This window comes from Phyllostomus discolor, chromosome 3 (genome assembly GCF_004126475.2).
Source record: "Phyllostomus discolor isolate MPI-MPIP mPhyDis1 chromosome 3, mPhyDis1.pri.v3, whole genome shotgun sequence".
NCBI classification, from domain to species: domain Eukaryota; kingdom Metazoa; phylum Chordata; class Mammalia; order Chiroptera; family Phyllostomidae; genus Phyllostomus; species Phyllostomus discolor.
The window spans coordinates 205,912,450-205,929,930 of NC_040905.2; the positions used below are offsets into that span (position 1 = coordinate 205,912,450).

General features: G+C 38.3%; 1 protein-coding gene across 8 annotated transcripts in view; it reads right to left on the reverse strand.

Annotated features, from left to right (window-relative positions):
• DENND1A (DENN domain containing 1A) overlaps nucleotides 1-17,481 on the reverse strand; it is a 490,983-nt gene that overhangs the window by 383,351 nt on the left and 90,151 nt on the right. Inside the window, exon 1 of one of the 8 annotated variants that reach the window (XM_036022194.1) lies at nucleotides 3,635-3,708. The exons of the other annotated variants lie outside the window; for them this stretch is intronic. Coding sequence (XP_035878087.1) covers nucleotides 3,635-3,692 — 58 coding nt within the window. The 5' untranslated portion in view covers nucleotides 3,693-3,708. Of the gene's footprint in view, nucleotides 1-3,634; nucleotides 3,709-17,481 lie in introns of those variants that run through there. 8 annotated transcript variants of the gene reach the window in all.

The window sequence follows — 17,481 nt, forward strand, 5'->3', positions numbered from 1 at the left end:
TCTTCATGCCCTCCTTCGATGGTCTCTTTTAGTCTCATCACTTCAAATACAAACATGCACTGTCAACTTTAAATTATTTCTCCAGCTCAGGCCTCTCCCAACACCAGACTAATTCATGTAACTGTCAACTCAACATCCCCACTTGGATTTCTAACAGACACCTTAAATTTAACATGTCCAAAACAGAACTCCTGCTCTTTCTCCCACATTTCAGATCCAATCTGTCGGCCAACCCTGTCAACTAAATCTTCAAAATGTATTCAGATTCTGACCATTTCTCTCCATCTCCACCACTACACCACTCCGGGCTAAGTCACCATCATTTCCCACCTGGATCACTGCAGTCGTCTCCTAACAGGTTTCCTTGTTCCTGCCTGTGATTCCCAACACACTGTTCCCAAAACAGGAGCCAGAGTAACCCTGCTGAAGTAAAGTCAGGTCCTCCTCTCCAAAGGCTTCCCTTCTTCACCAGCAACTCTCTGACCTCACTTTCTACTACCCTCCCTCCTACCTCTGTGCTAGCCACACTGGTCTGCTTGCTGTACCTCAAACACACAAGCCCTACTTCCACTTCACGGCCTTTGTCCTTGCCATTCACTCTGTCAGATAAACAACAAGGAACGAAGGCATGTGTTGTCCATCTTCATTCATAAGTTACTTTCCTAGTGTGGTCTTCCCCAACCACCTTATGTAAAATTATAATTTCCCTATCCCACCATGCCTTATTCTCTTTTCCTTGTTATTTTTCTCCTTATCACATTTTAACATCCAATATACTACACTCTTTCTTGTTATCTGTTTTCCCCTACTAGTATATATGCTTTATGATGGCAAGGATTTTTCCTCTCTTGTTTACTGCAATATCCCTGGAACCTGGAATGGAACCTCATACATAAATACTGAATGAATGAAAGAGGAAATGAAGGAGGAAAGGGAGCAAAAACTCAACCATTCCTTCCACCAAATAATTTGGCAACATGTTCCCAAAGCCCTAAGAATGTCTATGCTTCTAAAACTAGTAATTCCACTTCTCAGAATTTGTGCTATCATAAGGAAATATAAGTAATTGTTTTTATGTTTGTTTCAAGCCTCATTTCAAAAACTGGAAGGGGAACACCAATAAACTCAAGTGACCTAACACTGACACCATCATTAAAATTACGTTGTGTCTATAATAACATCAGAAATGCTCTCCATTTTATTATGAAAGGTTTAACTTAAAATAGCTCAGGTCCTACTTCTCAGCGAAAATTCTCTGACCCCTCCTCCTCAGCACCAGCAGGTTAGGTGTCCCCTGTGTTGATCCTAGACACTCCACAGACTGGCTCACTCTATCATGAGCATCATGTTACTATTACATTTTGTGTGTGTGTGTATAATTACATATCATATATTCTACATATGTGTATATTACTATTATACTATATTAATATTATTATTATGACACCATTAAATCTCCTTCTGTGGGCCCTCTAGCACTACAGACACTGGAAAGCTAAAACTTTCCCAAAGGGCCCTGCAACTAGGACATCAGCTGTGATTTAGCTTCTGCCAATCAGATCTACCTCAGGAGACTGAAATCAGAGCACAGACAAGTAGGGAGCCAGGAGGCAACACAAGGAACCTATTTTTCTGATGCAGCAACTAAAAGAAGTGGCATGATGGTTCTGGAGGCAGCAACCTTGATGGAGACTTCCTGAGCCCAGACAGCAAAGATGGGAACATCACAGGACCAACATCTGGAGCCTCAGCTCCCAGGCTCCTCCAGCTTCCTGACGTGGGCAGAGGCACTTATTTTGCAATCTATAATGCACTCCCAGGTGTAACACACACCCACGATTTTGGCCCGAACTTTCAGGAAAATGATATTTTGTTTTAATTTTTTAATTCAAGTATTTTATTTATATTTAGGTTTTTTTATTATAAAGGAATTTCAGCATTTATTTTTAAACGTGGTACAAATTTTATGTAACAAACAATTACAAAACACAAGAACAGATACAAGGTATTTCAAGTACTACTTATGTATAATGCACATCCTTGTTTTTCCCTCAAAAATATAGGCAAAAAGGTGAGCATTATACAGGGAAAAACACGGTAGCTCTTTTGGTGTGCTGCTTCTGCAGTGCTACTCTGAAAGTCATTCCTGGAGATTCAGCCTGCAGCCTATTCCTCCATTCTTTCCAACACTTCTTGTAAGACCAAAATCTCTGTATGCGATCCTTTTCCTAACAGAGTGGTTTCTCTTATCTTCACCTGGACCTTGACTGACATACATCCTGTGTATACCTCTATCCTGTACTTATCACACTGGACTATAATCTTCTATTTACTTGCTGACCTTCCCTACCTAACCTTAACTTTCTTCACAGTGGAACCACTTTTATTTATCTTTGTATCCTCTACATCTACAATAGGTGACTCATAGCACACCATCATTTTTGGTAAGTTCCTAGACAACCACAATAGCCATTATAACATGAAAAAAATTTGGCATGAATATTAAAGTGTTCAACAGGGAGTGAGCAGGCCTCGATTCTACCACTATGTGATTCCAAAGAGGACTCTGAACCTGAAATCTCTCAAATATAAACTGAAAGTGTTGACTGAGTTTTCTTGAATCTAGAATTCTATCACGGTATGATCTAAAATCCTTAGACAACTTAATGCTTTGATAAAAATGTCCAGGTCTTTAATTATCCTTTAAAGAAAAATGGCCCTGAAGAAAGCACTTTTCTGGTTTTCCCTGTAGCCCACCACCCTACAGAGTTAGCAAGACTCTCAGAAAAGAGAGAAAACAATTCTAAAATCCTTTGAATTAAGTAAAATTTAAAACTTAAGTAGCTATGGCTACTTAAATACCATTCTATTTATGCCTTTTAAATTAAGAATTTAGGAAGTCTGAAAATGGAAATAAATATTTCCCATTAAGAAGCAATTAACTCAATAATTGTCCTAAACTAGACCTACACTCTTGGCATAATAATGGGAATTTTAAAGATTCCCTTCATCCTCTCTGCCTGGCTCCATGACTTTGCCTTTGTGTTTCACTTCCTAATCTGGAGGTGCTTCTTCCCTCTTGCCATTACTTTAATACCTGCATTCTGTAAAGGCCCAGCCTCCATTTCAAAAACTAGTAAAACCTTGTAAGAGAAAACAGGATTCTTGGCTTGGAATAACTCTGTGAGATCTCTCCTCCTCAATTTGCATTTCCTCAATAGTCTTATAAAAACCACCACATATGTGCTTTCATGTCAGATGGCAATTCTCTCCTGGGCGGAATCTGTCAAAGTTTACCTAACCTCTGGACTCCTCACCCACACTGACTGACCAGCAAGTAAGAGCAGACCCAGGAACCAGGCCTAGAGAAGCAGGGCACACAGGAAATATGTGACATTTGGGGGCAGAGTTGGTGGGAGCAGTTATGAGGGCAGCACAAAGATGGTACACGAGTCTAAAAAAGAAAGAGGGGGGCAATGGGGGAAAAGAGAGAGAGAGAGACAAAGAGAGAAGGAATCCAAACCTCATGGTGCCCAAAGCAAAATGCTCAGGAAGCCCTGAGATCAGGGTAGAGCAGAAAAGACAGTCTTATTGCTTCTTTCAAACTTGCTCACTCCGTACCTCACATAGTTACCTTTGAACAAACAACAACTTGGCCCTGAGAATAGGAATGGGGCTTTGTCAGTGTTCATGCTTCCCAGCTGGGACCTACGTTGAGGAATGGACAGGCAGTTCCTGGGATGCAGCAAACAGATTGTGGAGTGCTGCTATCCCAGGCACTGATGAGACCCTTCTCCCCACATATTCTCATCAGGACAAACATGATCCAGGGTCCAGGACCCTGGACCCCAGAGCACCACCATGACCCTATTCTACGGTTACACAGTCCAGGTGCCATTCCCTCCTCCAGTCTCTCCCCCTGTGGAAAACAACCCATACACCACTGCCACAGCAACTCAACATGCACAACCAAGTTTAGCTGTGTTCCTTCTGTAGCCCCCAGCTCCTACAGGATTATACAAATGGTGAAAAGCCTGCAAGGAGAAAGCTGAAGACTGGTTGGTAACCACCTGGGTACAATCCCTCCAGACTATGCCCTGAGGAGCTGGTGCAGGTGATGACAGGACTGAAATTCCATACTGGCTCTTCTACTAATTAGCTGTGTGACCGTGTGATGGTTATTTTAACCTTTCTGTGCTGGGTTTCTTCACCTGTAAAATGGGGATACGAATAATATCTATTTTTTTAAGATTTTATTTATTTATTTTTAGAGAAGGAAGGGAGGGAGGGATGGGGAGAGAGAGAGAGAGAGAGAAACATCAATGTGCGGTTGCCGTGGGCCGTGGTCTGCAACCCAGGCATGTGCCCTAACTGGGACTCGAACAGATAACATCTATTTTATAGTGTCCCTATGAAGTTTTAAATAAAGCAATACATTTAAAGACATTGAACTAGTGTCTGGCATATATCATCAGTACATTTTAGGCATTATCTTTAATATTATTTTCCATAATAGTGTGGCAAGTAAAAAAGAATGAGCATTGAAGTCAGTCCTGAATTAGAATCTTGATTCAACTACTTATCAGTTGTGTGACCCTGAGCAAATCAGTTTTTCTGATCCCCAGTGTCCTGATCTGTAAACTGGGCATAATGGCTGCCTCACAGAATTTTCGGGATTAAGTAAAATAATGGATATGAAGCACTTCGAACAGTGACCAGCACCTCAGAGACAATACTCTTTTTCCTCCCACGGCCACCCCTATGTAGAAGGCATATAAAAACAACAAACAGCTTCTGAAGTAACCAACTATTCAGTTCTTCTCTGTGATCCACTACTTACACGGAATTGGAATCCTTACCAAAGCTATTATTTCTGAGCTGTAATTACAATTCTGACTCTTCTCAGTTGGCCCTGCTGTATTTGTTGTTCCCCTTCCTATCCCAGTGAAGTGCCTGATCTTTCTCACTTGTGTTTTTATCATGGTTAGGCCAGACAGGAGCTTCGTAATTTATGCTAGGCCCCTCACCTGTCCTTGCCCTCCACTGCTCACCACTGGCCTTTCCCAAGAAGGTCCAATCTTGAGGACCAGCAGTATGAGGCTGTCTAACTATCCTGACAACGTTTCCCTTCCAAAGTGAAAATAAGGTCTAGTGAACAGTGGGTCATTCATCATTACTAGTGTGTTAGATACGAAGAGGGTATCAAAAGACATAATTTGTGGTCCCTCTCTGGTAGGATACAACTAATATTCTCTGAAATTGCCCAGGTAAAACAGAAATTAGGCAGTTTTGGGAGGAAGGGTGAATAAGTGAATTAAGGACCCTCAAACCTAATCAAATGAGGTTAAGAGAATTATATCTGCTCCCCTATAGTCTGGAGTTATCTAATCTAGGTAGCCAATCTACCTGAAACAAAATGAACAAACCTCAAAAACATGAAAATGAAAATTATGAAATTGGAGGAAAATTTTGTAAGGCTTAGGGTCCAGAATACATATTTGGAAGAAATAAAGAGGTAAATAAGCCAAAACAAATTAAATAGGCAAAATAAAAAATCTTAAACAGGCAAGTCACAAAAGAAGACATCCAAATGGTTAATAATCACATAAAAAGGGTACATCACTAAAATATCCAGGAAACTTTTCAAATGGATAGCCAATTGTTCCTGGTTGTAGCCATTACACTGCTAACTCCTAAGGGTGACTGGCAAAGTCACCCTTATCTAAACACATGTTTGGGAAAAGAGTTTAATGTTTATTAATATCCATTAAATATGACAAGGCATAGCTAGTGATATTTGGTAGGACATAATATACCAAAATATATTGAGTCAATTTTTCTTAGACCCAAAGAATAAGTATTGATAATTCTCTATCCAAAAAAAGCACAACTGATCCAGACACTGGACCTGCAGCAAGTGAAAATATTAGGTAAAAGCACAGCAGTCAGACATTTCTACCAGCTTTCTTTTGTACTCAAGAAATGCCAAGTTTTAAGAGGGTTTCACAGGGACACAAATCCAAACTTTGACCAAGCCCTCAAAATTCACGACCTCACAGCTCTCCTCTCCTCTCCAAAGCATAGATTTAGAAAAGGATCACTTATGCAAATAATTCTCTGAATAGTTACAACATTAAGAAAAAATAAATCCTTACTTGACACTGCTGCAATCATCGCTAAATTTCATTAACAGTAATATTCTTGCATAAACTAACAAAAATTATTTCACTGATACAAATTCTCATGTAACTACTTGGGAGAGTTTTATATAATGCTATAGTTACCATAATAATTTACATAATATAACTAGTATCAAGCAGCTAAATTCTTTGTTCTCTTGAAAAAGGGAAAGAACACTATTTCAAGTTAATAGTATGTTTCTGAATATGACACTACAAGGCATTCTTCAGGAGGTAGGTAATATGGATATTGATAATTTACCAAATAAATTCACTATGATCAATTCTTTTATAAAAATTCACAGGAACTGTTAATGAAAGCAAATGTTAATTTAATACTTTTTTACCCCTTCCTTCTCCCACCATCTATTAGAACCTAACTTATTGAAAATGTAATTTTTAACAGTATTTTTTTGCAAATGCTATACTGCAACTACCATATAATTATTTTTCAGGCTGCAAATGTTCAGCATACCTACATACTTTATTGTATATTTTACATATACTTAAAAATGTAAACTCAATGTTTAAGTAAACAAAAAAGGCACTCTTCAGTTTAAAAACTTCATTAAGCACAATAAATTCAATTAGACACAGTATGAGGTTTTCCTCAAAGCCATACAATAATAATACAAGTATTGTATTGTTTAAATATTCTCATTGTTATACAGGCTGTCACATTTCACTTTTAATAGGAACTGACGCAAAGAGACCTCGGAACAAAAGTACCCTAACCAAGTAGCAGTTCCCAAAGTGTCATGCTAAAAAAACATTGCTCGCCAATTCACACAATTCAAACAATCAAATCAGAAAACAATCAGAAAACAATCACTTCTTTATTAATAGAACAAGGCACACTAGTTTTCTGTATTCAAGTGATGCTATCTAAAAAAATACTTAAACAAGAACAACTAGAGATGCAATATTATAACAATATTAATACTAATAAACTATTTTTAAAACTGATCAGTTAGAGCTTATTCACTGAATGAAATTTTTGTTGAGTTTTAGCAATGATTCCAACTTTGGCTGAAAACAGGTGAAGTGAAATCCCTTAAAGTAATTCCTAATGCTGGAGTCTTCTTTATTAAAAACATAAAACTAAAAACGATTCAACCCATCAAGACCAAATCCCACTAGAAAAGAAGTGATGTGATTAGGTAGAAAGTGAAATATTACTGCAACTAAGATGATTAAAATAAAACAGTACCTTCACAACAAAGATATCACAAACAGCTGTATTCTTTAAAATTATTCGTTCAAGATATAATTTGCTCTCCTGCAGTGTCAGATGCTAATGCAACCAATTTTATACAATCTAAGCATTATCTACAGATGCACCTTCTGGTTTTAAATCAGCAGGAACCACTGACCAGCATAAGCAGTATTCCTAATTAGATAATCAGCAAATGTGTAAAGCATGACACCCCCAAATACACATTTGATCATATAACTGCTTCAATAAATTCACATGACTATAAACAACTGTAACACACTAACCTTAATTCAAAAAGGATCAGAAAGCCAGTTATTGCAAACGGTCATTATGGTGCAGAACAGGAAGAACTTCTCTTAACTACCCCTGCTTCCCAAACAAAAAGGGTGAAACTTTTAATTTAGTAAAAGTATGCTTTCTAAACAGGTTTCCTAAAGCTAGACACTGCTATGACCTATCCAATTTTCCAAACCGACCTTATTTTCTTTTATTATACAATAATACAATAATTTCGTCGCCCAGGGCAATCTAGCAATCTGTACTGCACCCCCCCAGCAAAAAAAAAAAAAAAAAAAAAAACCTACTATAATAACTTAAAAAGAACAGGAAAATGTACAGCAATGTGTTTGGAGGATAAGGACAAAGGGAGCAAAAACTGAGGACCTATTTGGCAATGAGTCCAAAGTGACTTACAATATTTTATTTTGTTAATCTTCACAACAATCCTATGAGATAGGCACTATCATTCTTAATTTACAGATGAAGAAACCAAATCTTAGAGGTTAACTGATTTCCCCAAACTTAATCTCAAATTTGTGTAACTTCAAAGTTCGAACTCCAAAGTCTGCACCAAGCTCTCCCCACTCAGGGGAGGGGGGGTGAGGGGGGGAGGGGAGGCAGGGGGTGAAAATGGCTTTCTGGGCTAGCCTGAGAAGTTATTGTAAATAAGTATTTCACAAATTTATTTAATATAACCTTTTCTTAACTGGGAGTATTTAGTACATCAAACATCTGTGACAAATACCTGTAACATGTATCAGAAAATAATTTGGAGGAATATTAATAATTACGTGGCCCTGTCACACTACCCTTAAGGGCCACGAAGTGATTCATTTCAATAGCCTCTTGAACAGAGCCAAACAGCATGTTACTTGAAGTTCACAAAGCACTATATAGTTGTCAAAGAACTTTTTTCCACTTTTAGAATTCAAATCCTCAAAACAATCCAGAGAAAAAGTTAAAGGACTATAGCGGGTACATAAAAGCAGAAAACAGAGGTTTTCTAAACACAGACAGCAGTACCCACCCGTCCCCCACTAACTCTCTCCCTACCCTTTCTTAGGGGCAAACACATGGCCACTGGCATGGGAAAAGCTATAGCTGGCTAATTGGTCTCTCACTTGTGATGCTCCTTCAAGTCTGGAGGAGCAGGTCACACTGTTGGAAAAATTCTATGGGCTCCAGAGAGATTCCTATCTTCTCCCAGAAATACCCCATCTCTCCACATAAGCAACTCCGGGTGTTACTTTCATCATTTTAGAGATGACATAATAGAGGTTTAGAGCTTAGATTATTAATGAGGTCACAAAGTAAATGGCAAGGACAAGATTTAGACACAATCTTTGGCCTTCAAGATCAGAGAGTATTACCTTCCCCAGAACAGCTCTGAAAGATAACTCATCAGTACACCAAATTACCATAGGAAATGTAAAATTACAGAGATTTCATTGTAGATTACAAATAGCACACAGGTCCACATGTTGGGAAGTTTGAGAAAGAGTAGATCCTTTTTGCTTTTTTAAAGATTTTATTCATTACTTTTAGAGAGAGGAAGGGAGCAAGAGAAAGAGAGGGACAGAAACATCAATGTGTGGTTGCCTCTTGAGCGCCCCCTACTGGGGACCTGGCCTGCAACCCAGGCATGTGCCCTGACTGGGAATCACACTGGCAACGCTTTGGTTCAAAGGCCAGCACTCAATCCACTGGACCATACCAGCCAGGGCTAGATCCTTTTATAATAAGTTGATCAGCTTTTTAATACATCATTATGTTTACATCCAAATGTGTATTATTCTCACAAAATAATAAACTTAACAAGGCAATATACTTCAACGTTCAATTATTTGGGGAATCCCCTTTGGGAACTTCCTCCAGAGGGAATGTTTATTTAAATTTCCCATATTTTCTTACTTGGAACATAATGGAAACAGTCTTCTGAAGTATCATTAGGCATTACAGTCTAATGCCTAATATGATTAGGCATTATATTAGGTAATTACATTACCTTAAGAATATGCCAACCCTTTGACTAGGTAATTCAACTTCTAAAAATATATTAAAAGGAAATGTTAATAAATGTACATAAAGATACTCATTACAATATTGTCTATAATAGCAAAACTATGCAGCCTGTTTTATAAGGGATTGATAATTATGATGCATTTATGTGATGGATACAATATACTCATTAAAAATCATATTATAGAAGTTCTCAAAGCATGGTCCCTAAGTCAGTGAAATCATCATTACACAGAAACTTGTTAAAAATACAAGTTTCTAGGCCAATTCCAGACCGAGGGTATGGGGTCCAGGCAAGATTTCCAGCCAAGATGGAGGCATAGGTAGATATGCTTTGCTTCCTCACAGAACCAAAAGACGAATAACAATCAATTAAAAATTTTTAAAAAACAAAACTGCCAGAAAATTGAACTATATGGAAGTTCAATAATCAAGGAATTAGAGAAGAAACATTCATCTAGACTGGCAGGAGGGGTGGAGATGGACAGCCAGGATAGAAACACGTCAAGGAGGCAGCTGGTGGACCAAGTGGTCCCACATTTGCGTGGGGATAAAACAGGAGGAAAACTGGGGAGCAACACATACTGCACAAACCCAGGGTTCCAGTGTAAGAAACTAAAGCCTCAAAACCTCTGCCTGTAAAAACCTGTGGGGGTTGTGGCAGCAGGAGAAACTCCCAGTCTCACAGAAGAGTCTGCTAGATGGACCCACAATGTCCTAGAACGTACACAAGCCCACCCACCCAAGAATCAGCATGAGAAAAGCTCAATTCACTTGTGCATAGTAGAGGAAATGACTGATAATAGGGCAAGAACTGAACACATGTCATCATTCTCTCTCTGACCCCTCCCCCACATATAGTGCCACAATGCAGCAAAGTGGGTTACCCAACACCGGCGAATAACTAAGACGTTGCCCCTTACAATGTAACAGGAATGAGACAAAGAAATATGGCTCAAATGAAAGAAAAGATCAAAGCTCCAGAAAAAGAACTAAGTGACGAGGAGATAGCTAACCTATCAGATGCAGGGTTCAAAACACTGGTAATCAGGATGCTCACAGAAATGACTGAGTACAGATACAAAATAAAGGAAGAAGTGAAGGCTATGCAAAGTGAAATAAGGAAAAATATACAGGGAATCAACAGTGAAGAGAAGGAAACAAGGACTCAAATCAAAAATCTGGGACAAAAGAAAAATAAACATTCAAACAGAACAGAATGAAGAAACAAGAATTCAAAAAATTAGGAGTAATGAGGAGAGCTGGGGTGGGGGGTAGTAATGAAGAGAGTAGTGAGGGGAAAATGGAGACAAGTGTATTTGAACAACAATAAAAAAATATGGACAAAGGGGAAAAAAAGAAGTTTCCCAGACAAAAAAAAAAAGGCTAAAATACATCTCCACCAAATCAGCATTGCAAGAGATGCTAAAGGGACTGCTTTAAGAAGAGGAAGAGGAAGAGAGAGAGGGAGAAAGAGAGAGAGAGAGAGAAACAAGTACAAAGAGAAAAATGGTGACGAGTAAGTATCTAACAGTAATAACCTTAAGTATAAATAGATTAAGTGTAAATGGATCCAATCAAAAGACACAAGGTAGCTAAATGGATAAGAAAAAACAATGAGGAGAGGTTTAGGAACCTCCAGGACAACTTTAAACGTTCCAATATCCAAATCATAGGGGTGCCAGAAGGAGAAGAAGAAGAGCAAGAAATTGAAAACATATTTGGGAAAAATAATGAAGGAAAACTTCCCCAATCTGGGAAAGGAAATAGACATGCAAGGCCAGGAAGCTCAGAGAGTCCCAAAGGAGTTGGACCCCAGGAGGAACACACCAAGACACATCATAATTAAGTTACCCAAGGTTAAAGATAAGGAGAGAATCTTAAAAGCAGCAAGAGGAAAAGAGAGAGTTACCTACAAAGGAGTTCCCATGATACTATCAGCTGATTTCTCAAAAGAACCTTTACAGGCAAGAAGGGCTTAGAAAGAAGTATTCAAGGGCATGAAAAGAAAGGACCTACATCCAAGAGGACTATCCACCAAAGGTATCATTTAGAATGGAATGGCAGATAAAGTGTTTCCCAGAGAAGGTACAGCTAAAGGAGTTCATCATTACCAAGCCATTATTGTAGAAAATGTTAAAGGGACTTATCTAAGAATAAGAAGATAAAAATTATGAACAGTAAAATGACAACAAACTTACAACTATCAACAATTGAACCTAAAAAAGCAAACAAAAACAAACTAAGCAAACAACTAGAACAGGAACAGAATCACAGAAATGGAGATCACATGGAGGATTACCAATGGGGAGGGAGTGGGGGTAGAATGGGGAAAAGATACAGGGAGTAAGAAGCATAATTGGTAGGTACAAAATAGACATGGGTAGATTAAGAACAGTATAGGAAATGGAGAAGCCAAAGAACTTATATGCACAACCCATGGACATGAACTAAGGAGGGAGGGGGAATGCTGGAGGGAGGAGGGTACAGGGTGCAGAGGGATAAAGGGGGGAAAATGGGACAAATGTAATAGCATAATCAATGAAATATAATTTTTTTTAACAAAACAAGCTCTCCAGGTGACTATTGCACACTTAAGTTTGAGAACTATGGAAGAACAGTGTTTAACAACAATCTACTGAGACTTTTCCTCCATCCTAAATTTTAAGCATTACTATACAATCCTCTGCCTCCTTTGCTTAAAATCACACACCACACAAATACATGCACACACATGTGTACACATACACACAGGTACCTCTCACTATCTAAACACAAAACATCCTAAGATTCAGACAAAAATTGGGATGAATCTCTCACAAATCTGAGTTCTTGCTATTGGTCATCCAAAATTCAAGGACCAAAATATTACGCATTCAGATAATGCAGTAGTTCTTACCATCAAAAATCAAAGAGATTCAGAGAACGAGAGATAGTGTGTGCACATGTGGTAACATATCCCAGAATGTTGCCAAGGAATATACCTACAGATTGAGATTGGAACCTATTTTAGGTTTTTGTCATTTTGCTTTTCTGAGTTTTAGAAACAATCCTCAATGTAAGTATTCTAAATTGAAACTTAAAAGATAATTTTATTTATTTTAAATAAATTTTTATTTATTCATTTTAGAGAAGGGGGAGGGAAGGAAGTGGAGAGAGAGACAAATAGAGAGAAAGAGAGAGAAAGAAACATCAATTTGTCGTTCCACTTATTTATGCATTCATTGTTTGTTTCTTATACATGCTCTGACCCAGAATCAAACCAGCCACTTTGATGTATGGGGACAATGCTCTAACCAACTGAGCTAAAAGATTATTTTAAAAAATAAATTGACATTGTTCATGAAAACTAAGTAGTACATTATTTGGTGATACCTACATATATGGTAAAATGACCAGGAAAAGAAAATAATTTTTAAGTGGGAATACAGTGGTTATCTGGGGATGGGAGTAAGGAATAATAGGAGGGCAGATTCAAGGAAGGAGCACACAGAAAGCTTCAAGGCCTTAGAAGTGCTCTATTTAAGCTATTTTGGTAGACTGTCTTCGAAGATATCACCAATAATTAGTCCTATCCCTCTGGCACAGACCACTTCATCCACCAAGCGTGGAGTCTGTTTCCCCTCTCCTTCGGCTGACTTCATGACTTGCTTTCAACAAAAAACACAGAGGAATTATGCTGAGCCGCTTTTGGACCAGGACTTTAGAGCCTTGTCAGCTTCTACTTTCATCCTTTTGGGATCCAACAGCCATGGATCTCAGGCTGGACTTCTGAATGAAGAGAGGCCACACGGACAGAGAAAGGGTCAGCCAGGACACAGCTGTTCCAGCCACCCAGGTGAAGAATGAAGACACATGAATGAAGCCATCTTGTACATTTGAGCTCCCAGCTGAGTGAGTTACTCCAGCCGACACCTCACAGAGCAGAAGAGCTGCCTGGGGAAGCCCAGCAAGTCCACAAAAACATGATAAATAATAAATCAATGTTAAGTAACTAAGTTTTGAGGTGATTTTTCTAGGCAGTGGTAGATAACTGACAGCAAAAAATTTTATTGCTGTTTTCTACATTGTACACATAATAGTCTTTTGTAGGGCTGAAGTTTTAATTTGTAAGTCATTCACATCCAAGTGAGTAATATAACATTCTATATTCAAAATATAAAAATTGATTTTAAGAGATTTCAAAACATGGCTGAAGCAATAGCACTATCACTGATTATATATGTCAGTTTCTTTGTCACAAATAAAATTGGTATTTTTCTTCTTGTCTTATCATTTTACCTTAACATTTTTGTATTTGGAGTTGCAACAATTTAGTAAAGTAAAGAAGCATGCCTTTGAGAAACACACTTTAGAACAGTTTAAACAGCACAGGCATTCGCTAAAAAGATGTAAATACTAACTAGCCAAACCATCTGGAACTGGCAACTTTTTAGGAATAGTATTGAGGCAACTTTATCAAATTCCTCTGTGAATACTGGTCCAGGTAAGTTTTCCTTCTCTTTTTCATGTATTTGGTAATGTGTATTTTCCTTAAAAATATTCATTTCATCTCAACTTCATTAGAAAAAAATATATTTTCTTAAGTATGGACAGACAATAGATTGAAAGTATATACATAATGAAACAACAAGAATTATCTCTGAGTGCTGGGAAATTTTTATAGTGCATTTTAAAGTCTTTATTACCCAAATATTCCAAAATAAATGTCTGACTTTTAAAATGAAAGAGAATATAAAGACTAAACAAGAAACCATTATTTAGCTCCTGTTCTCAGAACAGAGTAGCACCCAGCTCACCAGCCTGAAATGGCTGACAGAAATCAGTAATAAGAAAACATAAAAACAACTCTAACTTAACTACAACCCTTCCTTATGGAGGATTAGAGGTAACAATTTCGGTTACTTGAGCATTTGCCACTAATACCTATAAAAACAGATTGACTGTAAGGAAGAAGACAATCTATGTTTGCCTGAGATTTCATATGATCCCCATAATAATTTTGTTCCATCAAATCTGTAAGAGTTCCAAACAGACCACTTAACAGGACTACCTTCTCATGCCTTTTAAAATTCATTGCTGTCCCTAGCTTCACGGGGGATGGGATCTAGTTCCTCAGCCCAACAGTCCGCAGAGTACAAGCACACAAAATACCATCCCAGTGGACACAATAATGCAGCAGCAACTGCAAGCTCTAGCCCTCCCCTTGTTTCTATTATCATAATTTATGCATCCTTGGAGACTGGAGTATAAAACAATGATTAATGCAGAGATAGCCAACAGCATCAAAGGTTTGGAACTGACCACTAGCCTTAAAGAAGAAAATCACAGTTCAGTTGTACAAATCTTTATCAAACCTATATAAAAATCCATTTCAAAATGGAATCACTTACCAAGCTACCACAGTAATAACTATTACCAGCTTAATCCCTAAAAGCTTTGGTTTCCTTTTGTCTGGGTCTTACCATGACCCAACATATAATCTGGGTTTTTATTTATCTGTGTAGCATTTGATTTTATCAAACTAATACTACTACCCTATAAAGTCACCAAGGCAATAAAATTTAATAAGAGCACTAATTTGAACTATTAGAGAATGTCATTATGAAAGACATACTATAATGTTAACATCATCATATATAGTTTATATAAGACAGACATCACCACAATAAATACTAACAACACCAAAGATATCTTTTCCATTCAGTGAAAAAGGCTATGGTTTACAATATACAGAAATAAAAGTTACTTTCAAAAATACACAGGTCAGCCCTGGGTGGTATGGCTCTATGGCTGAGCGCCAGCCTACAAACCAAAGGGTCTCAGGTTTGATCCCCAGTTGGGCCATATGCCTGGGTTGCAGGCCAGGTCCCTGGTAGGGGCACATGAGAGGCAAACACACATTCATGTTTCTCTCCTTCTCTTTCTCCCTCACTTCCCTTCTGTCTAAAAATAAATAAATGAAATCTTTTAAAATATATATATACAGGTCAAAAATACATATAGGCTGCATATAAGGGGAAAAAAATGAATAATGCCAGAAAGTCTGGCACTGATGCCACTGGTGCCTAAAGAGGATTCTAGGGCCTTGAATGCTATAATGGGCCAGCAAGGCTTTGTGGAATTACATTGCTTAAAGAGCTAGAAATAGCCTCATTTAGCTGCCCTTGCTTAAACACAGTGTTGCCTAGAGTCTACACTATACTGTGCTACAACTACAACAGTGGCTTTCAAACCTCTTTTATCCACTATCCACATTAAGAAATATGTTATATCTCCACTTGATACACACATATATACACCCACAGACCAAACATTTCAGGAACAATACTTTTCCTTACTATACGTTATTTTTTCTGATAACTATTATTCTATTCCATTTCGTTTTTGAAATTTCACTTCAAGAACTACTAAATTGACTTCATTACCCAATAGTGGGTCACAACCAATAGTTTGAAAACTACTGGTAGACTTTTCTTAATGCTTAGTAGATAGGGAAAAGAAGGAACAAATACTACAAACTCACTATGTACCTCATAATATACAATAAAATACCATTTATGCCCTAATTTAATTCTCACACCAATCCTATGAGGCAAGTAATGTTCTTTCATTTCAAGAAAAATACACAGTTTTTCAACAAATGTTTACTAGGTACTCATGTGTCAAGTAGTACTGTGCTAACCTCGGGCAATAACTAAGCAGTGAACAGAACATAGATACTTTATGCCTTCAAAAAATGAGAGTCCAAGTCCAGCTCTGGCCGATGTGGCTCCGTTGGTTGGACCATCATCCCATTGCCAAAGTGTTGCGGGTTTGATTCCTGGTCAGGGCACATGCCTAGGTTGTGGGTCTGATCCTGGTCCAGGCACGTACGATCCCCGGCCCAGATACAAAGGGCAACCAATCAATGTTTCTCTCACTTCCTCTCTCTTTCAAAGCAATGAAAAAAAAATATATCCTCGGGTGAGGATAAAGACAAACAAACGAACAGACAAAAAAGGCTTCCTATAAGAATCATCATATGAGCACAGATTTCCAGGAGGCAAAGTAATTGTATAGACGAAAGCATGGAAAAGGCTAGTGGTGTGGGGGCAAAGGGAACAGCACTGATCAGGGGCAGATTTGACAGGAAGGAATTTGTGTCAAAAGAAGAAATAAAAGAAGGCCAGTGTGATGATCACTGTGCGCAAAGGAAATGAAGCCAGAGGAGGAGGCTGGTGCTGACTCATTCAGGTCTCACAAGGCACATTAAGGACTTTGGTTTTTATTCAGGTAAAAAAAGAAACCACTGAGAAGTTTTGAACAAGAAGGAGTGGGAGGCAGGAAGAGGATCAGATAGGTTTTCCAAATATTACTCCAGTTATTCTGTGAAGAACAGACTGGAATTAATTAGTAAAGCTGCCTACCAAGTTCAGTTAGGTGGCCACACCAGTAGTCTGAGTGAGATACGGTGCAGACTCTGACACAGGTGGTGGCAATGCAAGTGAAGTCAGCAAACTTGAGATAAGAGGCAGAATTAAACACGAAAGGTAGGTAGATGAGTGAGGAGAGAGACCAAGACACAGTGAGGGACAGAATGATTTCCAGGTTTCTACCACAAACAACTCCAAGATGGGAACGCTGTGGAGGGGCAAAATTTGGGGGAAAGATCCTAAGTTCAGTCTGAGATCCTATGAGGAGACATGAGTAAACAGCGTGATATCGCACACCTAATAAATGTCAGAAGTGGAAGTGGAATTCTGCCAGGTTTACTTGACACCAAAATCAAAGTTCTTTCACACCACC